General features: G+C 44.8%; 1 protein-coding gene across 1 annotated transcript in view; it reads left to right on the top strand.

The window, feature by feature from the left end:
- Nucleotides 1-22,567, top strand: part of LOC124154924 — a 371,152-nt gene extending 348,585 nt beyond the window's left edge. The window contains exons 13-20 of the mRNA XM_046528699.1: nt 10,827-11,004; nt 11,094-11,209; nt 11,822-12,147; nt 12,544-12,760; nt 14,323-14,513; nt 14,902-15,720; nt 16,320-16,760; nt 17,482-22,567. Of these exons, the coding sequence (XP_046384655.1) occupies nt 10,827-11,004; nt 11,094-11,209; nt 11,822-12,147; nt 12,544-12,760; nt 14,323-14,513; nt 14,902-15,720; nt 16,320-16,760; nt 17,482-21,225 (6,032 nt within the window). The 3' untranslated portion in view covers nt 21,226-22,567. The remainder of the gene's footprint in view (nt 1-10,826; nt 11,005-11,093; nt 11,210-11,821; nt 12,148-12,543; nt 12,761-14,322; nt 14,514-14,901; nt 15,721-16,319; nt 16,761-17,481) is intronic.
- The last annotated feature ends 314 nt before the right edge of the window (nt 22,568-22,881 follow it).

The following is a 22,881-nucleotide window of genomic DNA, read 5'->3' as shown; positions in this document are numbered from 1 at the left end:
CGTCATCTTTTCGTATCCCTTTTCGCGTTTTTTATCCCCCCACCCCCACTTTTCGCTGCTCCCCGAATCTGATTCCGTTTCGCCCACTCGATCGCCGAAGCCATCGGGAGGAGTGCAGTGGCTCTTTTTGAAGCGGCCCGGTCGAGCGTGGGAATTAAGAGGATCGGCGGATTTTTAGGATTTGACCCCCCGCTGCCTCTGGCCCATTCCCTGAGATATCACCCCTTTCCCGAGTTTATTTGTCGCGACGCCGCCGGTAATTGATTAAATTTTCGGAGCAGCTCTCGGGATGTGAGGCACGTTGTCGTAATGGGAGGTGTCCATTTGGCGTGTGTCGATCAAAATCTCCGTCTCTATCCTCTACCCTCCCCGTGCCAGGGAGGACGATTCCCCTGTGTGACGTACATCATGGCTCCAATCCCCTGAATACATATTCCGACTCCGCGTGGTTGAGCCATCCTCCCAATGTGAAATCGTCGGAATGGAATCAGACGAGAGGGAATTGAAGTCGCATGGCCTCCTACCAAGGGATACGTAGTTCATTATAGGGGTTGAGGATCTCAAACGAAAGGAATTAGATCGATTGTGCCATTTTCAATGTGAGTCGAATTAAAATGATCGTGCCTGCTATTGCTGTAAAGGAAAGGTAGAGCTGTTAAAGGAGGTACATAACATTGGATAAGAATTTGTCGTGGAATCATACGAAGACTCATGATTGATAATCTTTGTATAAACTCATATTTGAAGTGCTCCTTTGCGTAGTGCTAGTGCTAGGGTCATTCGAATAATAGATGAGAAAGGGCGAAGGCCATTATTGTATTCTCTGCTGGCTGCGGAAGAGGAAAAGGGACAAAAGAACGCTCAAAACTTTGGCATGGTTCGGGCACTTCTCAGCGAGGAGTGGAGGAGACGTAGGGTGTGGATGAAAAATGTGTTGTACGTGTGGTGTGATACTGAAATCTATGGTTAAAGATGTGAGATGAACTGGATGAGGGAAGTTTTTGGAACAAGGAATGAGTTTTCCATCGATATGAAGGACATAACGACGAACGATACAAGAAACAGGCCATGATTACCATTAATGATATATTAAATTCCATCGGGAAGTAAGTTTACTGGTTTTAATTTTAAAATTAAATTACTGGTTATTTTACCTTAAAGTGAAAACAGGAATCTCTCTCTGTAGGTTGGTAGGTCTTGTTCTATGTAAAAATTCGAATGCCTGGCCTGCCCCTCATTGTATTATCGGTTGGTGTGGATATTATTCATTCGTTTTTGTGAGATGATAGAGCTGAAGTTATCGCTTGAACACTATTCTTATGGGGACAAAATCTGAGAAAGCATAGGAAGGAACGATCACAAATTCAAAATTAAGTTCATGAAGTAGAAAACAGACATTTTGAAGAAATCCTTCTTGACTGGAAGAATAAAGGAGCGGAATGACCTACATGAAGGAAATTTTTAGATCTTCCCCTGAAATATTAAAATATTTAAGAGTAAGCGTTCCTCGATTCTTGGTTGATGTCGTTGTGATTCATTAGGGAGCGTTAGAAATGGGTTATTAGGTTCAAATGTCTTTTTTATTAATTGTATGGCAGTCGTATTAGTGTATTTTTTGTGTCCTCAAGGTGCATTTTCTGTTCCTTTCCTTCGCTGTTAGGTAGGTCGAATTATCATTCATTAATAATAACTCTCATGTTAGCATCAGGCGATAGTCTACTTGGAGCAATTCGTGTTAAATAAATAATATTTCCGTTCAAATTACCCTTGTTTGAGCGAAATCTCTCTCGCTCGAGACAGGGCATCACCTCCCCGATACGTCCATTTCCAAGCGGGCGAATGTAGCGACTTTGGCTTCCCACCCCTCTCGATAATCTCCACCTGATCGGAAATAATAAAAAAGGAAATCGGCTCTCGTTGACATGCATCGCCGCGGACAGTTTGCGGCTCAAGTGGTGGGAGGGACGGAGGATTATAGAGTCCACGAGTTATGAGAGGTTATGGACGGGTATGTGGGAGGAGGCGACCCCTTGACCTATGCCAATCTCTCTTACGGGCGGTTGGCCATGACTCCTATACCTCTCCTTCCCTTCTCTCTCCCCCCCCCCCCCCCCACTCCCTTAGTTTTTTCAGCCGCGGATGATTTCTCCCGCAATTGTCGCAACATGCCCGATTGCCAACAAACTTCACTCCTCTCTGACCGCAAAGCACACCGTCGGTCGAGCCCCCCCTTCCTCCTCTCCCACTCCCCCGGTGACGTCAACACTCGGGCTCGCCCACTGGTATGGATCATACGACTTAATTCATTTTTCCCACGAACAATAAAGGACTATAATAAATGCTAGGCGGATATTCGTTAGAGAGTTTCCTTTTTATTAGCTAACGGTTGGTGTCTCACCACACCCGTCACACGCCTATTGAGGCGACTTGCGGGGTTGTATGTCTCTGTAGTCGGTCTCCGGGAACTCAGGGAAACGTCAAGTAAAATCGTCGACTTGCCGGTGAAAAAAATGGATAGGCTCAGGGCAATGCACCGGTATATGACCGACGATCTTCACCCATGAGAAAAGACTGTTCGACTTGTACACGTTTCGTAAAGTTGCCAATGATGTTGATTGACTAAAAATTATGTTGATACGTCTTATTTCACTTGCTTGCGATCTAGAAATGTTTTCTGGACGCCAAAATACTTGAGGAAAGTGTCAGGGAAAGTGGCTATTTTTGCCTGGGAAACTTCAGGTAATTTCTTTTTCGCGATTGTGTAACCTTGGGTTTCCAAAATTTCTAATGAATGAAGTTTCTTAAATATAAATTTTCTCGTTGCCTAAGGCTGTTAGCACGCTTTAAAATTAATATCGAAGTATATATAATGTAACTATGTATAATTGCGTTCATGGAGGAATATCTAATGTTTCTAATGTCTCGTAATTTATCAGCTGCTTGTATTTTTTAATCCCTGAAGAAAAAGGAGAAAATTTGTCTCCAAATGAATAAAAAATAAGTCTGACCAAACCTTCGCTGAGTAAGTAAAAACTAGTGATTTGGGTAGTCAAAAAAAAGAAATAACATATCTTTACCAAAAGACTTCAACTAAATCAGATGTGTCCCCATGTCGTATGAAATAGAAAGCAGATTTTGCATTTCAACAAATAATTATTGCCAAAACTGTTCTTGCTTGACGGCTTTGGTGAAAGAAGTATTTTTAAATGTGTAAGATTTTGGACAATAGTAGCTCTAGTTATTTGATTTCATCTTAGATGTTCTGGCGTTTTTTGAATGAGTCGGGCTGCTCCTCCACCTCATTCCTCCTCTTATCTCCTCTGAATCAAAACCACGCTGTGATTGGTAAAGCTCTCGATGACCACTTGGTCGTGCCCTGCTAATCCTTATGCCATCCCCCACCCTACAACCCGCCGTCACTACCCCCTCCACTTGCTGCCCTCACGACTCGTTACCGATTTACGGGCGATGATGCGACGATTCATGTTGTGGCACACCACAGAGAGTATTTTATCTACCATCCGGGCCCATTTCTAGAGACAATGTTGCTATCTGTAGCAGGCGGGTTGCTTGGCTATCTAGGGATACAATTTGTCTTGCCCTTTCTCACGTCCTGCCGGAGACATTTCACTTCGAAACCACTCGCTATCTTTATCCACGCTGCAGACGCAATGCGCTTTTTCTAATGATTTTATTGCACTGATCTGTGGTCCACGGCCCAAGTGCGGTCGTTATATTGGTTTACCTTCCTTGTCCCTGGAGTTATTACCTCCTTTTGAGTTCTTCCTTCGTGGTATTTTTTTATGCCAATATGTCTTGATTTCGAGATCAGCTCTCGGTGATATGTTCCCCCACTTACTTTCCGTCCCTTGCCCCAATGATTCGATGTCATTCTGCGGCCGGTGATGCGGGAGACTCCTGTAGTGTCTGTGGCCGGTCGAGGTCATCTGAACGCTAGCTTTGCTCCGCGCTTACCACGGCGTGGGTGGATGGGAGGGTTCGAGGGCGTCGTGCAAGCCATCGGACAGCACTCCCTCTTATAATCTTTTTTTTTTTGCTCGAGAGGCACCTGCATTAGGTGGAATCGAAGGGATTGATCGGTTTTGTGATTCATCATGCCTCGGCGCACGAGTGGATGGGCATTCATCGGAAGCGCACGGCTGCAGAGAGAGAGAGAGAGAGATGGCTTCGGGGCGGAAAGAGTGGGCACTCGAGGACGGAAAAGAGAAGGATGTTTGGAGTGCGCGAGGAATGCGGCTTTTATTTTCGAAGCGCTTAATTCGCCGTCATTTGTCTCGCTCGCCTAGACGCCGTTGTCAATCCGCCTCTCATCCGCTCGCCTAGCAGCCTTTTCAGCCGCTAGTTTTGATGTGCGCTCCTAATCATGCGCTCTCCCGCGTCGAGTGACTTTAGCGGCATGTCGAGGCCACCGATTCCCCAGAAGGGACGCCACTCGATATTGTCGTTTCAGTCGGATCACTCCGGTCACGGTTTTCTGATCACGGATGTGGAGAACGCGCTTAGTTTCACGTAGACTTCACTCGGCAATGTCACAGTCCTCGCTCGACCGATACTACTAGAAGCTACTTGGTGCTTGAGCACTTCGTTGTTTTGAGAACTCTAGCTCGATCGAAAAATAAAACGCTGTTGGAGTAGTTGCCTACGGAAAAGCATAGCTGTTTTGTTCCATCGCTAATGCACTCGACTTAAGAAGTAAATTATTTTGTTGCAAGTTCTCGACGATTGAATCGCAATTAGTAACCTGTCCTTAAGATTAGTTATAATTGAAAGTATTTACTGATTTATGTAGGTTTCCATGGCAAGCATTTATATCCTTGCCGTGGTCTTTTTGTGGAGGTAGGAAACACGTTCATTCCTTCCTCTTTTTTCGACAGTGTGCTTTTATTTATTGCTACCGGTCGATATGAGTCTATACTCAGCCCTATGCAGTTTATTTTGGTGCTTGCTTATTCTACAAATTTTCAGTGTAATTAACCCGTTATATTCTTCTGTCACACGATAAGACAAAAATTTTAATAATGAGTGTCGGTATGTCAACCATAGATTTGGGAAAGACCTCAAGCTCGATTAATTCATTTTAAAAGTGAAAATTTTTCAAATTCGAATTCTAGTGGATTTTTTAATGCATAAAAAATTGGTATATATCTATATGATTTTCAGTTATGTTAGAATTCCATGATAAACGGATACGATTTTTTTAAATGTGCATTAATTTCCAGTGTATTCCAGTATATAGTGCCATCCTGGAATATCTCCCAATATTTTTAGGATCCATTGATGTAGAACTGCTCTCATCTGATGAGCTGCTGCGTACTCAGTATCCTTCTCCGCCCGTGTCGCCCGCCGGTTAGCTCGGGTGACGGGAATGAGTCGGCCTCCCACCGGGAGTCGACATCGGCCGCCGACGGCCAAGATGCGCACGATTAAATCGCATCAAATCCTCCCAACTGTCACTTCCGAGACCTCCCGCCGTCCTCTGCACACACGCGGACGGATCCTTGCGATTATAGCCGGGCTTTAGCACCTCTGCTGTTAGTCTGGACACTCGGCGTACAGAATGAGCTGACGGAGGTACCTAAGAATTCTTTTTGTGTGAATCTCACTTTTCGTCGCTAATTAGACACCATTGTTGATGAGAATATTTCTAAGGAAGTTGCCTGTCGCAAATTATTCCTTGCAGTTACGTATTTTTCATGGATACATGAATATTCATGCCGTTTTTAGTTATGTATTTAGTAATCAAAATATATTGACTAAAAATAAACATTGGAAGGAAGACAGACGCGATGAATGGCGAATTTCTGTAAATCTATCGGCAAATTGATCGCTGAATGAGAGTATATTCAAATTAAGATTGTATTCGGGCGACCTGGGGAATGAAGTGAATTTGGGTATATATTGGATTGCCGATATTATACAGAGTGTACCTGATAATGACTCCTCAGCGTCGAAACGCGTCGTACCAATAAATATTTTTCCAGTGAAAAGTTACCAAGGTTGTGTATTTTGATTTCAAGTGAATTTCTGTCATTTTCGCCTTTCATAGAATTTATCGTACGCAACCTTTGAAAAGGAAACTGAAATTATAAATGATAATTTCCTCCATTTTTAGGTTTTATCGCTAAATATTTAGCCTTCGTGTCGGAATAGAGACTGTATTGATTAGTATTTTCACTTGTTAGGCTAAGATTATTTAAATGTTAATGTCTAATTCTGCGTTAGCTTAATTGAATCGGCACGTGATTCACAGGTATGATAACAGATGCCTTAGTTAGCTAGAAAAATAGAAGAGAGAGGGGGGTGTGAAATAATACAATCGTTGATATAAGTATTAATGCTGTGTCCTCGTTATTTTAGCAGTTTTCCTGAAATTTCTGGTGAGGTTTGTAATCATAATAATATACGACTTTATTTCATTTATTTAAATAATTCACTGCATGTAATATGCATCAGCTATGGTAAAATTAAATCAGGCACCGCAGAGGAACACTCTTTTGTGGGATTGCCATCCCATACTTGTGGAAGCACTGAAATACAAAAATATCTTAGCATCAAAGCAAGTTCATGCACAGAAAAGTGTTCATAATGCAGAAATATCGAAATCGGTGCACAATAGCTGCGCAATAGAAATCATTATGAAAAAAAATTGTATACGTAAATTGCCTATTGAAATCAATCCGTAGTACGGGGAGATGGGTCAAAATGAACGCGAAATGAGGACAAATATGGCAGTCGTGTCGTCATTAATGATTCACGGAGAGTTTTATTTGGGATGTTCGTTGTTCGTTTCTTTGGAAGGGCGACCGTCGCCGAATTGAGCGCCCCAAGTTGTGTATCGTCAGCGGCATTTGGTTACACAATCGCCCTCCTCAAAATGGACGCTAAAGAACGCATTCCTGGCCGCTCTCGCTCATTTGTTTGCTCGCTTTCGCACCGTTATACATTCGGGAGAACGGAGCCGTGTATCCGAGGCTCGGCTGGGAGGCGGGCATCCCCCCCCCCCCCCAAGGGGCTCCTCCCGTCCCGAGTTTTTTTCCCTTTCCCTCGCATTTCTGCAAACAAGCGAGTGTGCTCCGCCCGCAATGCCTCATCCGTCCATCGCCCGATATCGCACACACCTTCGATCATGTGCATTAATAGATGCGCCCGCGAGTATCCTTCACCGTGGTTCACAATCGTGCCAAAATCAGCCAGTACCTTGCACATCACACGGGTGCTGTGTAGATGTAGTTATTTATCACGCGGCGTTATTATAGAATCGCCACTCCTTGTATCGAGTCGGAAAACATTTTATCGATTCTTTTCCTTTTCTGTTTTTGTTAACTAGTTGACAGAAACATTCTCAACATTGATATTGTTATTTTCTCTATTTGTAGTGCAATATATTTGTATTACCATTCTCTTAAGCTGTCGTCGAAAGTACCGTCATTACTGCACTCAAACAATTTCGTCAAAATCATGTCTTCATTGACTTAACAATACTGACGTTACCATGGATGAGGTAATTTGGGTATAATGTTTTGACGTTTTTTGTTGTGCATCCTTGGCACATTGGGGCTCGTACTCCCGCATGCGCCCCATATAGCGCTAATACGATTCTGGCTTATGTAAAAGTGTGACGCCCATGATTGGAGTCAAGTTCCACGTGAAACGGATGTGATTCCCAAAGTGTTTTTTGGAAGCAATGTTTTTTTTTTATATGTAACCTCGGATGATCGAAGGGCCACACAGTAGCACCATCTCACGCCGTCCGCTGGTATGCTATATGTGCAGCTCCAAGACCAACGCCGTCCGCATCCCTTCTGCGTCGCCTCCTCCAGTATCTCGTCCTCCGTCTCTTCCCCGAGCGCCTCTTTTCGTTTGTTCCCCGTATTTATTTCCATTATTTAAACTTTGCCGCGTGCCCGTTATCGGGAACCGCCGCGGGGTCACATTTCGGTCTGATCGGGAAACTTCCTTCCTCCCCTCCCCTTCCCCCGCCGATGGGTGCATATTTGAGCGGTTGGAGCCCGCCGCTCATCGCGGCTCATCTCTCCCGTCCGACGTGGATGCATGCCCGTCAGTGGCTACCTGCCCATCCCATCCCAGCATCCCGCCCGTCCTTCACGTCTAATTGTTTGTGCACCTGATGAAAGTATCAATTATTCAAGCGGGACCTCCACACTGTGTATATGTGTGTGGGAAGGGAGGGGTGGGGGGGCTCTCCCGTCCCCCACTCTCCCTTCCCGCCCCCTCCCCCTCTCCTTTCCCGCCCCCCGAGGGGTGGCCGCTATCCGCGCCGCTGCCCGAGACTATTGTGTGTGCTTTCCGAAAGGGAGTCATTCCTGTGAGTTGTTGATTTGGTTTCCCGTGCCGCGGGTCTTCTTCGTCTTGCTGCTCCAATCCTCCCTGCCTTGTACATGTCGTTTTCTCTTCGCCTTACCTTGCCTCGAGATCATCCATGCATGTAATGGGAAGAGGGGGTGAGGTTGTCCCTTGTCTGAATTTGCATTTTGCGCGGACAATTGGAGGGTCGACGGATTCGGCAATGCTCTCGAATTTGGTGCCGAGCGTTACATTTATGTGATGCCAATTATATGAAGAGATGCGTGGAGGAAGACAAGAGACCGGAGACACATATTTTGATTTGGAGATCTTTAAAAATATGCGTACTTAAAGAAAAATTCTGATTTTTTTGTGGAGTATTAATGCGCAATTCCTCTCCTCCATGGTATCATCATCACTGGTCAGCATTGCAGACATTGGTTTGATGCAGCTCTCCTCCCCATTTTCTTATCTACTTATATTTTCACTCCGCTCTATCATCCTCGATCAACTGGTCAATATATTTTATTCGAGGTATTCCGTTTCCGTTCTTGCCATCCACTTATTCCTCCATGATTGTCTTCATCGGGCATCATTCATGCCTCATTTATATGGTCAATAAAGTTTTTTACGTTTTCCTATGAAGGAATTTAAGTATACCGGGACTGGCCACGGTGATGACGGCCTTCACCAGGCTCCTCTTCTCTCCTAATCGTCTTAGGGTTAGTCGAAATTAAAACCTATCGGTATATGGTTTTCTTGTGAGTCGGGCGTATGGCTACTCATTGAAGGGACCCAGAAAATAATCTGGGCGAAGCGGTTGAAAGTCCTCAAATGAAAATCCTCACGGTGCGAAGGTGGGCCAGGGAAAAGAACAACTACTACTACCCTGCGTGATCGGCTATTGTTAAGTCTGGGTTGAGCTCTACCCTCGCCTAACCAAACCAACCTATGGGTTGCAACCCTCTGTGACGATTATCTACCATACCAGTCTAGAGAATGCAAGCTAGAATTTAACAAGCGTGGTACATTTTTTTCGCGGTGTCATAACTTCGTTTGCCAGTGGCGTAGCCAGGCGGGAGGTCCAAGGGGTCCGAAACCCCCCGAAATATAAAAACGCAAATGTTTCCCTTCATTAAACGAAACGAAATATTGAAAAATCATGAATTAAAGAAAATATTTCTTTAACAAATGAAGTTTTTTCGATTATTAAAAGTGTTAAAATTAGTTTAAAAACCATTACTTTGTACCCTTTTTTTCAAACATTTTCCCCTATGATTTTGCACCCCCCCTGAACGAAATTCCTGGCTACGCCACTGCGCCTTGCTCTGGAAGATTCGGGAAGGGTGCCTTCAACTTCTATGTGTCATGAGCCGTTGATGCAGCCGTCGGAAAGTCCTCCTTGTGACAAACGGGTGGCTGAAGGGTTTTGGCTCTTGGTCGTTCCCGTCACTCTCCGTCCGAGTAATTCGCTTCCATTTGTTTCGCTCAAGCAGGCGATCTCCTCGACAGAAACGGGAACGCGGCGCATAATTGAAGAGCGGCGATCGAAGAAGTGTGAAGTAGCGGGATCCCTCGCGCTGTAGTCGTAATCCAGAGTGGTGGCGAGTGTCACCCTTCCGGCGGTTCCCTTGGCGCGTTCCTCCTCTCGTTTGTTATTCTTCACGTCAGTTGCTCGCGCGACATCTATCCCCGCGATCCCCATTTTTCATGACCCATGTGTGTGGACGCTAGCCGCGGATTTTATGGTCGCGGGGACAGTCAAGGGTATCCCACCAGTGGTGTCACATAGGGTTGGTGTCGCCAGGTGCGGCAACTTAATGCAGTCATCCTTTCGAAGGAGTTACTCACGTAGAACTATTAACAATTTTGCGTTCATAGCGAATAAAACGTCAATTTAAAAAATTGTCTATACACATGTTTATTACTTGTACAACGCATTTCACCAAATTTAACTCTATTAAACTTAATTTAATTTGTGGACTACTCCAACTACTACACCAGAAACGGGTTGTGCATTTAAAAGTAAATAAAAGTGATGTCAAGTAAAACATTTTTTGAAATAGTTATGATTCTAAATTACAACTTCCATGATGTGTCGTCATACTTTCATGTCTGGTTTTGAAAGAGAACTGTATGAATTTCGCCAGATGCATTGGGTGCATATATGAATGAGCTGTGTGCATTCGTCATAAAATTGTGTATATTTTAAAACCAATCTGAGCCAAGTTTTAACATCCTATGCTGGCACTCATTTTTATGTTTATTGTCTGTACAATTAGCTGGGGCTAATTTGAGCTTTCAAATCTCGCTAATTTCTTCACTAATATATATATCAATTGATTAGTGTTTCTCTTCTTATTTCTGGCCAATGCTAGCTGTAGAGAGTAATTAGCATGGAAAAAACTGCATTGAACTCATGGAAATCCTGGCTCTGATGCCACTTATTCATTCGTCCAACAAAGACTGTTATTTGAAAATATTCTCTTTTATCTTTTCAGAAAAAGGAGGTCCTCATCCGTGCGTGGTGTGCAAAGTGACAGTGGAGCAGTATCCCCTCTCTCGAGCGCTGTCACGAAACCATGCAGCGCAGTATGGTCTCCGAGACGAGGACGTGCCCCCGGGTGCTCGTGTCTGTAACTCCTGCCGCTGCAAGTCCGTCCGCAGTCGATACACTCAGTAAGTGGACCAAAACAAACTTTTCACTCTCTTTTCCCAAATGTAGTCAATACTTGAGCCGTCAGTAATCCACGATTTGATTTTTTCAGGTGTCCCATTCCCACGTGTCCTACTGCCAAGGGCAGAGCAAAACGCTTGCGCCCCCTGCCAGGAAAATGGGCTGATTTACCACCAGAGATTAAAGATCCTATAATTGCAGAATTTCGTAAGTATTTCATACTGAAATAAGCTACTCCTATACATGAAATAATGATCTGTTACCATATATTCTTATCACCGTGGGAATTGTTCTGGTATGTCCTTTTCTTTCTTGTCAAAATTTTGATAGAGGGCAGAATTTTTTGTCGCTTGAGAAGATAGAAAGGTTTTAAGGGTGTTGTGATGGATCACAGGCATATCCACTTGGCTTTAATAATTAATTTCCTTATCATATCTCTGAAAGAGGTAAAAATATTGCTTGAGTTAGGGATGGGGAAGGAGAAACAGATTTCATGGATTTAAAGAAGGGCCTTTGACATTACATATTTCAAATGGAAGAAGGAAATTTTGTTTTGGGGTGAAGACTGGCTTGGATGGGTTACAAAATATGTACCTACACTTACCTGAGCTGGTAAACTGTAATGATGTGGTTGAAGTCATTTTTATCCATTACTCTTTACATATAATTTTACATTAATATGGTGCTTTTATTATTTGGGGATCTTTTTATGGTACCAGTTGCAATAGTGTGTTCTTGTTGGATTATATGATGATGGTGTAGATATTAGAAAAATAACATGAGACTTCCTGTTTTTTATACTATGTTCTGTTTTTCCAGAAATCCCTTCATCAGTGACTAAATGCTGCTCTGCATGCTTCAATCGTATTTCTCGTCGATTGTCCCCCAATGATGGTGCTGGCGATGATGGCTCGGGATCTTCTGCTGCTGTTGCAGCAGCCACTGCTGTAGCTGCAGCTGATCAATCAAGATGGACAGACGAAGAAATAGACTTGGCAAGGAGAGCACTGGGAGAGTTCGGGTTGGGCCACTGGGCTAAAATTTCAGAGCGTGTTGGTACCAAGTCAGAGCATCAGTGCAAGAACTTCTATTTCAACTATCGTAAAAAGCTTGGCTTGGATGCCATAATTAGAGAATACAATGCGGTACGTAAAAATGAGCTATTTATCCTTCCATTCACTCTTTCATTTTTTGAAGTTCCAAATTATTCTATATAGTATTACCTTTTGACTTATCCTATAAAATTTTGAGAATTTTGATGCATAATATCATAGTTGCCAGAAGTTGATCTAGTAATTTTGTTGTGAAAATTAGATTGTCTCACCTCCTCTTTATACTTTGTATTCTGATTTATTTTGGATCGATAACAGATGGTTGATGTTCTAAATCATGAAAATACCTCATTGTTTATACATTTGTTTGATTTCCATTCTTCACGTAAAACATTTCTCATTGTTGTGTACTGTTAGTTGCCTATGATTTTATTTGTCAGCCATCCCATTGAGGCCATGATCATTTATGAGCATGCATACTTTCTTTAGACCCACTTAGGGGAAGAGGGTCGAAGCAAGGGTGGGGGTGATGGTGCTCCTCCTACAGTGACCGATGAAGAGGAATCCGGGTCAAGTACGTCGAGCTGTGATGAAGCGGGAATGGCACCAGATAGCAGTGATACTGCCAGTGCAGCCTCACCAAACCCACCGACTAATGCCTCGGCAACTCCCACAACAGAAAACCGTGCTATAAATGACCATATAGGTGAGTAACCCTAAAATAATATGCCAATTAATGGCACTGAAATAAATGAAGGGATCTCCTCTGGAATTGTTGTGGGTAGGTTGTGCGGATGACACAACAGAAATGTGTGGTCATTCACATTATTACATGTCATGCCTTTTGTGAGGTAAATTTCACGAGGGGAAATAAATGTATTACCATGCTCAATTTAACTGTTCTTGGGGAAGACACGTTTTTGCATACATATTCATAGAATTTGATCGTAAATAAACTGGTCTATATGTAGTTTTCAATTGAAAGATTAAATTGAATATATGCGTCTCTTTTTGATTCCGCGTTTACTTCAAATATTTGTCCGGTATTAAGTTGCTCATCATAATTGAATTTGTAACGAAGTGCCTTCATTTGAAATTCCGTGTGTTCGAGTCCTCTTTGTCATTCCCTTTTTGAAGCTGCGCCAAACATTGCAACAGGATTAGCCAATTGATTTCTGCCGGGTGGTAGTAATAATCTCATTTGACAAATATGTTGAGCCTACTTGTCCCTCTCGCTCTCACTTGCTTGCTCTCACGCTTCCTCTCCCCCCTCTCCTTTCCTCCCACCCCACCCCTCCCCCCCATCCCTGCCCCCCCACCCTCTTCCAACTCATCATATTGATCCATCTTTGGTAATTGAATATAGTGGAGACTAAAACTACTTTTTTCTCTCCCAATTTTGGAGATTGATGCAAGCTTATCCAAATAAATACACCAAACTGTTTGTGAGGGTGTGTGTATGGGAGAGGGGTGTATTGGATGGGGAGGGGAGGAGGGCCTGGGCTGTGCATCAGTTACGAAATTCATTCACTGAGTTTGGTCGTTTTTATTCCAACTCGGTTTTGGGGAGGGAGGGAGGGAGGCAGAACGAGAGGGTCATGCATTGACTTTGACATTTAACATTCCTGTTTATCCATTGATATTAATAATGATTGGATCAGAAATTTTTAATTCCAATGGTGTGACATAAAATTGCCCTCTTGGTTGCCATTAATTTAAGTGCTTGTGATGTATTTCCCATAAATTAATTAATAAATAATGCCTGCTTTGCCTTCATTCAATTAATAAATGCTGTCCTGAAATATTAAATATGATTATAATTGATGATTTTGGGATTGGTCAAAGTTGATTAATTGGCTTTGTTTGTCTAAAATATGACTCATCCTACACTTAATTAGCCACATTATAATTTTTCAGTCACTCTTTCTTCTTCTGCGAGACAAAATTAAATTCAACTGTATTAATTATTGCTGAGTGCTTCCTCATTGCATGTGTTGTTGTGATGGCTTCACTTGCCTATAAGCAATGCATGTGCTAAATTTTCAATGATATATTAATCATGAACAAGAACTTAATTTTCATCCAATTCTCTTTCTGCACTCTTGAATTTATAAATTTATAATTATAGATGGTAATAAAATAGCAGAACTGAAGCATTTCTTTTACATTAATGCACCTTTTATGCTTGATTATTCTCTGTGTGGTATTTAATTATATGCACTTGTACTTTTATTTTTTGATTTTCATATTAATTTCAATTTTTTTCAGCTGGGAAAAATTCTGAGTCATTAGATGCAGAAGCAGACAAATCACTAATTACTGTTGTTGAAGAAGAGCGCATGGCGACTCAAAGCCCTCAATCAATAGATAATCAGAGGCAAAATTCTACTGTGCCCATGCCTGGAGTTTCCACTGCTCCACCATCATCTACCAAGGAGGATTATGACAGTTCTGCTACGGTATGTATTTTTGCGTGTTATAGGTTTACAATTACGCTGTGGAGCTATGAAAACTGAAAGTTAAAAAAAACATACTCAGCTAAAGCAAAGTGCTGTAAAATGTGTTCTACTTTTCAAATAAACATATGAAATTAAGCTTCAGAGTCATTTTCAATTGGTTTTACTGACTGAAGTTAACTGCTTCTTCTATATCGTGTTCAACTAAAGATAGTTTTTAGTTTTTTTAAGATTTATTACCAAAGAGACCTGTTATGTTCATGTTAAATTAATGTTTAACATGGTTCAGGTATGGTTAAATCAAATGCTATGCAAAATTACCAACTTTTCTATGAATCAAGCCCAATGTTCAGTTGGTGAGGTGAATCATATTTATTTTTATTTCCTTCAGGAGACTGCCGATGAAGGTCAGGGTGGTTCTGAGGCTGATGGAGCAGGTGCTAGAGGGTCACCTAAAAATTATGCAGCCATCCAGCAGTTACCCCAACACCAGCAGCAGACAACGACTGTTACAACGCAACGGCCTCCTGATCAGGTCCACAGAAGTCATGGTAGTGCACCGGAAGCCAATGGTGCGAGTGATCGAGAAAGAGATACTGGTGGTGACAATACAACGCAGGAGGTTTTAACGGTGAAGGACTTGATGTGTGGCGTGATTGAGATGCAGCTGAAGAAAACTCCCCATGGACCACAGGGGCAGTCGGCGCACCCTGGCCACATGACGTCCGTTCACTCCTCTCAGCACCAGCCATCACCAACCATCTCATCCATTCTCAAGTCTACCGAGCGACCAGACATGTCATACGGAAGGGATTTCCGTGATGCAAAGAACAGCTCGACCATTAGCAGGATTTCGCAGCCTGAGGCATCGCAACAGCAGCAGCATCCTCCAAACTCAAGGCGACAGGTTGCTTCCTCCCAAGACGTGGGCCCGGCAATGCATCAGAGGGGTCGGACTCCTCCAGTACAACCTTCCGATGGCCACAGAACTACTCCTCACTCGCAGCTGTCTGTGCTTCCTCCCCCAACCATCCACAACGTGAGCTCTCATCACTTGCCACAGCATCACAGTCAGCCCTCCTCAATTCCAACTCATCACATGCAACACCATCTGGCTCCCATGTCACTACCAGGGGGAAGTACAATGATGGTGCCTGCTCCAGCACCTGGAAGAGCTGATCTACCCAAGGAAGGACTAGTAGTCGTTCAGGTATGTTTTCTCATCTCTCAATTCAAGGTTGCTCATTTAGGATTTCAGATTAATTTTTGAGTTAGTGTTTTACGGAAGAATCTTCATTATCCAAGTTTTATAGAAGTCTTTTCTGTGATTATGGCTGATTTGATCCAAGATCTAAGAATCGTTTTATATTCTTTGATTGGTTTGGTTTCCTGTTGATCATAATTCTAGTTTTGTTAATATGTGGAAACTTATCACTTTATGAGAAACTGGAACTAGCTGAAGAAGGATGATTGATAATTTTTTTTAATATGAAGAGGTTCATGAAATATTTATACTTAGAGGATGTAATCAGAAGTTGATTCATTTCACAAGTGTGTTAGTGCTGATTTTAGTGACTTTTTATTTTGTAACCATCAGCTGATTTTGATTGTGGTCCATTTTAATTGACTGTTTCTCAATCTTAACTTATTCCACTATATTTCTTGGAGTGAGTAATGGGTTGCCAGTTTCTGAAGTCAAGAAATGTTTCACCTTACATAAAATATATTACAGTTTAGCAGTTGGAGAGAAATTGGTGTTGCATCGTTGTTGGATTATTTGTTTTATTGTTTTCTTTATTTGACCGTTAGGTACAGCAAGCATTGAGGGAGAGCGGGAGAGAGCCGGAAGCCGTGACTCTTGACCTGAGCTTGAAAAAGCGAGATGACAGTCCACCTACTAGTGTTCCATCGAGTCAAGGCACTCGCGATTCCCACCCTCATCTCCTGCACCCACCACCAGCGCATTCTAAAGCACCACCTTTGAGGCTCCCTGAGGTGATGATTCGAGAAGTTCCTCCACCGGTTGTGTATAGAGACTCTCCTTCTCCGTATTATCATCTCCATCATCACCAGTCGCCGCAGCCAATTTCTGCTCCTCCCCCACCCGAGCAGTCTCGCAACAAATCTCCCTCTCTGTATGTGCCTGATGGGCGTTCTCCTCACCTCGTGATGAGTCCTGCAAGTCGAGGGACCACCTTGCCTCCATCAGCACAGATAACATCAGTCAATCCTACACCTAAGGCTCCAAAAGTGAGTTTTGGTTTATATTTAGCCTATTTGAATTAGCATCTTTACATTTCACTGCATTTTTTGACAGGTTCTAACTAGCATTTTGGTCAAAGATTGCCTCATGTGGTAGAACTCCTATTTAAAAATGATTTTATGGAAAGGTTACTTTATGCATTTTGAAGTAAAAGTAGCATTGCATTTTGAGGAAAAAAATGAGAATAGGAATTAAAAATACAGAACTCTGGCTTAATTGTGACTTAAATAATACAACAGAAAGGGATACTATTGATTTTCCTCCACATTAATGCGTTTGCAGGTAGAATCTTGTCAACTTAATGTAGAGATTTGGTGAATCTTGCCATTTAGCTAAGTTGTTTGTCACTTATTCATTCCATGTTTGCATGCATCAATTTCTTGATATCTTAAAGAAGGAGCATTTCCTTAAAATTTCAGTAGCACAAATAGTGCTTTCGTTGGTCTCCTAGCATTAGAGATAATTTATCAGTGCTTATTATTTGTTAAAGAGCAAAATTCTGCTTTTTGATGTCTAGAAAATTGCTAACTGCTTTTTGTTTCTAGAATGTAAATTTTACATGCTTGTTTAGCATACCTTTGAGAGTTAATGAACCTTTTGGTGAAAAAAAATGGGCACTTATTGCCTCAGAGTCGAGTGGTAGTCAGTTGATGTGTTCCCATTTTTTATCTGTACCTTTTCTCTTTCTTTTCATCCTCTCAACCAAAGTTTCCGTGGAATGCTGAGGATGTGCCTATTGTCCGTTCACAGGGGCCTCACCCTATTCCTACATCCAAGATGGGCTCCATATCACCCAAGCCAATGATCTCCAAGACTGGGTCCATTACGCATGGTACGCCTGTCTCACCGGCAGCGCCTCCACCTCCCCAGCATGCATCACCCCGTTATGACGGTCTTTCTCGTCAGCCTACTCCTCCTCAGCAGATATCGACGCAGCCTGCTCAGCCCAAGGAAGGTTCGATCACTCAAGGGACTCCAGTTCATCACGACCCCAAGCAGTCAAGGGGGAAGGACTCTAGGCCGCAGGCTTATGACTCCCGAGGAGTTTCACTAGTGGCCCCTCCAGCTGTTCCGTATGATCCGTACTATGGGAGACCGTCATCAGGAGGTCCGGGTGGGGTGCAGGGTCACCATCCACCTCCCCCACCTCCTCCTACCACCACCGATGCTTATCACCCATACGGTAATGCAACATCTGGGTTCCCATATGCTGCCAGACCACCGTACGCCCTTGAACAGCAATTGAGCTCTCGCCAGATCATTAGTGATTATATCACATCGCAGCAGATGCATGGAAGGAGAGGAAGCAGTGGAGGCGTTGCACCACCATCAGCAGGGGAAAAGGATGCCCGTCTATCTCCGGGTAATGCAGCCCCTCCTCACCATGGCTCCGCGTCCCTTTACTACCCTTCTCCTGGAACGTCACCTGCACCCACTCCTGGTGGAGTCTACCTAACCGCTGACATGAGACATTCACGCCACCCTTCACCTGCTGCTCCTGAACCGCCTCCCTCAAGAACACCACCTCCACCGCCACCTCCCCCTCCCAGACAAGGAGTGATCCAGAGGCATCACACCCCCACAAGTCGAAGTGGCAAGCCTTTGAGCGGGGTGGTCATCCAGCAGGGTGCTCCAGCGTCTCCACCTGAAAGATATCAATCACCAGGAAGCAGTCAGTCTCCCCAAGCTCAGCAGCAGCAAGGGGTTGGACAGATGCCCCAACACCAGCAGCACCACCTCTCAGTTGCTGGCTCTCCGAGGTCTCACCAACACCATGGCGGATACCCTCCAGGCCACGAGGCCCTCTCCTCCTTGGTTGACTTGGCGGTACAGCAACCCAGCCTGCCTGTCCCGAAAGATGAGAAGAGGCGACCAGCCACTCCAGGTCCCATCCATCCCTCACACAGGCACCACCAAGTGCAGCAGGGCCCTGGTCCCCAGCATGAGGGCCTAGGGAAAAGCATGGCAGACTCCATGGTGGGTGGCGGTGGTAGGGTCGATCACCTGCACCAGCACCACATGAGACAGCAGCAACAAAGCCTACAGCAGCAACAACAACAGCAGCAGCAACAGCAGCAACAACAACAACAGCAGCAAGAAAGGGAGCGCATGGCACACAGTATAGCCCACCACCACCAGCAGCAACAGATGCAGCTGCATCACCACCACCAGGTGCAGTTGCATCAGCAAATGCAGCAACAGCAGATGAGGGAGCAGAGAGAGAGGGAGCATATCCATAGGCAGCAACAGCAGCATGCACAGCAGCAACAACAGCAACAGCAGCAACAACAACAACAGCAGCAACAACAGCATGTGCAGCAGTCTCACCACCAGCAGCATTTACAGCACCAACAGTCTCAGCATGTGCAACAGCAGCAGCACCATCAGCAGCAGCAGGTTCAGCACCAACAGCAGCAGCAACAACAACAGCAACAGCAGCAAGCTGCTCGGATGGCAGAGCAGGATAGGCAGAGGCACATGGCTGCAGCGGCGTATCGAGAACAGTCGCATTATGCCCACATGGCTGGCGAAAGAGAGGCACGAGAAAGGTCTGTGCCTCCCCAGCAGATGTCTCGAGATGGTGGCGGTTCCCAGGATAGTAGGCAGAATAGCAATGCAGAAATTCTTGAGCGTGAGGCCACAAGGATGCTGGTCGGTAGCTTTCCCAGGGATGTGCGACCTCGCCATGGTGCTGGAGGCGTGGACTCACGAGGATCTCGTGATTCAACTCTGACTGCTGCTAGCTTAATTGATGCTATAATCACCAGACAAATCAACCAGGGTTCAGACCAAGATAGTGGCAATCTGCAACCAGGTGGGCCCAGTGCCCCTCGTCCCGGTGATAGACTATTCCAAGGATTTCATAGAGATCACAATCCTCATCATTCTCATAGGGGTGGTGGGGGTGGTGTGCCTACTTCACAGCCTATGCAAGTTCAATCAGTTGGCCCGGAGTCAAATGGTAAGGCCTCTCCTTTGAGACCCACTGAGAGAGGTAACCCTCCGACATCTTCTCCCGCAGTTGCCATTGAGGAAGATGGGCCTGAGAATCGTGAGGGAAGTCGGGAGAAGACGCTTGGAGAACACATAGCATCAATCATAACAAAAGACATGGCTGTTGAGTCGGGTAGCAGTGGTTACCCTCCCTCAGTGCGCCCAGCTCCCTACCAGCACCATCCACACCATAACTTGGCCCCACCACCCCCTCCTGGCAGAGGACCCACCCCTCCTAGGCACCAGTCAACGCCACCTCCGATCTCAGATGGTACGCCTGATGGAGCGGCAGCTGAGCACCACAGTTGGAAGCTGAGGAGGGCGCTGCAGAAGGAAATGGAAATGAAGGAGAGAATGGCTGCAGATGGAAAAGCTCAAGGACTAGCTTTGGACGAGCGGCAGATAATCCGTATTGCACAGCCAGCTGGAAGAAAGACACCTCCATCTGCAGGAGCAAATGCAACCCATCGTGTTAGGTCGACGTCACCACCGGGATCAGGGGGAAATGATGGTCACGGAGCTCAGTCTGGTGGTGGTGGCAATCATTGGATGCAAGGAGGTGGTCTGGGTGGGGACCATATAGCATTCCTCTCTAGGCGTTTCTATCAGGAAGCATCTCCTGCTGACAGGAGATCTCAGGCTGCTGATCAGATACGAACCAAACAGACGCAGCAGTCGCAATCCCACCTCTCTCCCCTGGACTATGTGAAAAATAGGATTGTGGAGGTGATGAGAACATCGGACGAGGGTGGTGGTGATGGTACAAGGCAAGAAGTTGGTGCAAGGCACTACAAGCGCATGAGCCAGAGGGGGGAAGAGAGGGAGGATGGCAGTGGGGGAAAGAGGCCGAGGACAGATGAAGTGAGCCCTTCTGGGGACCCTGAATGCCAAGTGGATGGGAAGTGTGGGGAGAGTGGCGAGGGTGGGGGAGGTGAGAGGGCAGCTGAGACTGTTGACAGTCCCCAATCGGGGGATATGGTGATAGACGAGGGACGAGCGTCATCTGCGGCTTCTGGCGGAGCCCCTGGGGCTGACTCTGCTCCCCCTTCATCGCGTCCGGACACAGTGTCCCCTGCGGATACGGGCAGGGAGGGAGTCCCCACCTCGGGTAGTCCATCCACAGGGGGAGGGGTCTTCCAGCCGTACACTAGGTCGTCGCCACCCACGCCCTCTCCAGCAACGGCATCCACCTTCCCCTCGGCGCCCCCCTATTACCCCTACTCCGCCCTGAGTGTCAGGGCCATACCTGCATCTTCTCCATCTGCCTCCCCAGGAGCGTCCCCCGCACCGCCCCAAGGGGCAGGTCCAGTCCCCTCTCCGGCACCACCGCAGCCGTCCCCTATATCCCGGAGACCCCCGAGCCGGACGGGATCTCCCCGGGATGCTCCCGTGGTCCGAGGGCAGGAACCGGCCCCTCTGCTCTCGGCGCAGTACGAGCCTCTCTCGGATGAAGACTGAAACGGGCCCCCTCGCTCGGTGATAGCGTTCGCACCCTCGGTGGGTTGGGAACGTCGCCGAGTGGATGGGGGAAGGAAAAACTCTTTGGACAAACACTAATAGGACAATGTGCTACTTAGCATGGATCTGAGCCTCAGGCTCTTTAGATTCTGTTGACTGTTGTGTGATGCAACATGATTTTAAATGTTGGAAGGAAAAAACGTGAATACACACGCTTACCAAGTGAAAATTAGATTTTAAGATACGAATTTTTCTTCCACACATTTTGTTTAGAATCTTTTGTATTTTTTAAAAAAATGGCTGGAACATCCATGTTTTGTCCTGGGAAAATATAAACAAAAAAGTTGGTGGACCAGGTACCCTTTGTGTGTCAAGTGAAGAAAGAACTTGATCAATGTGATCGTAATGTCTCAGTCCTGAGAAGTGGAATTGGGGAATGTATGTGGTAAAGGAGGGCTTCAGACTTGTTTAATTTTTGTTTCTCCTTGAATGTGGATAAAATCTTTTCTATGAGTGGATGTGTCAAATATTTGTTTTGTTTTTTTTGGTAATGTGAACAAACTTACTAACTGGTGTGATGCTGTGTGGGGGAGTTGTTTATTTTGGCAGGGTTGGTGGGAAGGACGAATACATGAAGAAACTTTTTTAAACTCAGGTGTAAAAAAATACACTCTTTGATGTGATTTGTGATGTGATTCTGTGCTGACATGCCGGAAATGGTTTTTAAGAAGCCCCATTCCTGCCTCCTGCCCACCAGATCCTTCTTCCAAACAATTAAATTGCTCTGACCTGTGCATACTAAGGAATAGGGACACTATGCCCATTACATTTTTTTTTAATAACCTGGTGTTTTTCAATGACTAGAGACTTGGCGAAAAGACTCTCACGGAAGCCTGTGAAGTCTTGCTTCACCATGGATGCGCTTGATCTATATTGCCTGCCATGTTCCCAAAACATATATATACCCATCGGTATGGGTTGCTGGCTACATATTTGGTGAAATTTACTGCAAAAGAGTGAGTTGTTGTTGCGTGCCGAGCTGTTTGGGTATGAGTGAGTGAAAGATATTTGGGCAAGAGCCCACCTCATGTGGCCATCTTGCTCCATAACCCTTTTCCTGCAACCTTAAAACTTCCCTTGACATCTGACCCTCGTTACCCTCCTCCTTTGCAAATAATGGTGGGAGGGGCTTTTGCTACGCCCTATCCGGCAAAATCCCAAGAGCGTCTAGGATAATAGGTTGAAAAAGATATGTAGTGAACTTTGGTGTATTAAAAAATTGTTATTTTTGTTGAAAATAAAAGAAGTGTCCGTTAAAAATAAAAATCTCTTTGAAATCAGATACCCTTACCTTGTCATTTATTAGTCTTTGATTTTCAACCTTATGAATTAGTTAGTGTGCTCTTACTTGGGTACAAAATTGAAAAACTCATAGCAATGAAGGCCTAACTCTGCTGGGTGTTTCATACTTTCATGAGGAACAGTCTACGCCGTTCAACGTCAGGTGATGCCATGTTTGGTATTCATCAGAAAATATATGTGCCATAGTAAATTTTTAACCACACCTTAATGCTGAATACATGATGAACGACAGTGATTAATTTTTTTCTTAATATTTTGTGTACACTTGTCCTCATGGGATCCAAGTCTCTATCA

This window comes from Ischnura elegans, chromosome 3, assembly GCF_921293095.1.
Source record: "Ischnura elegans chromosome 3, ioIscEleg1.1, whole genome shotgun sequence".
In the NCBI taxonomy this organism is placed as follows: domain Eukaryota; kingdom Metazoa; phylum Arthropoda; class Insecta; order Odonata; family Coenagrionidae; genus Ischnura; species Ischnura elegans.
This window is presented reverse-complemented; position numbering and strand designations above follow the sequence as displayed.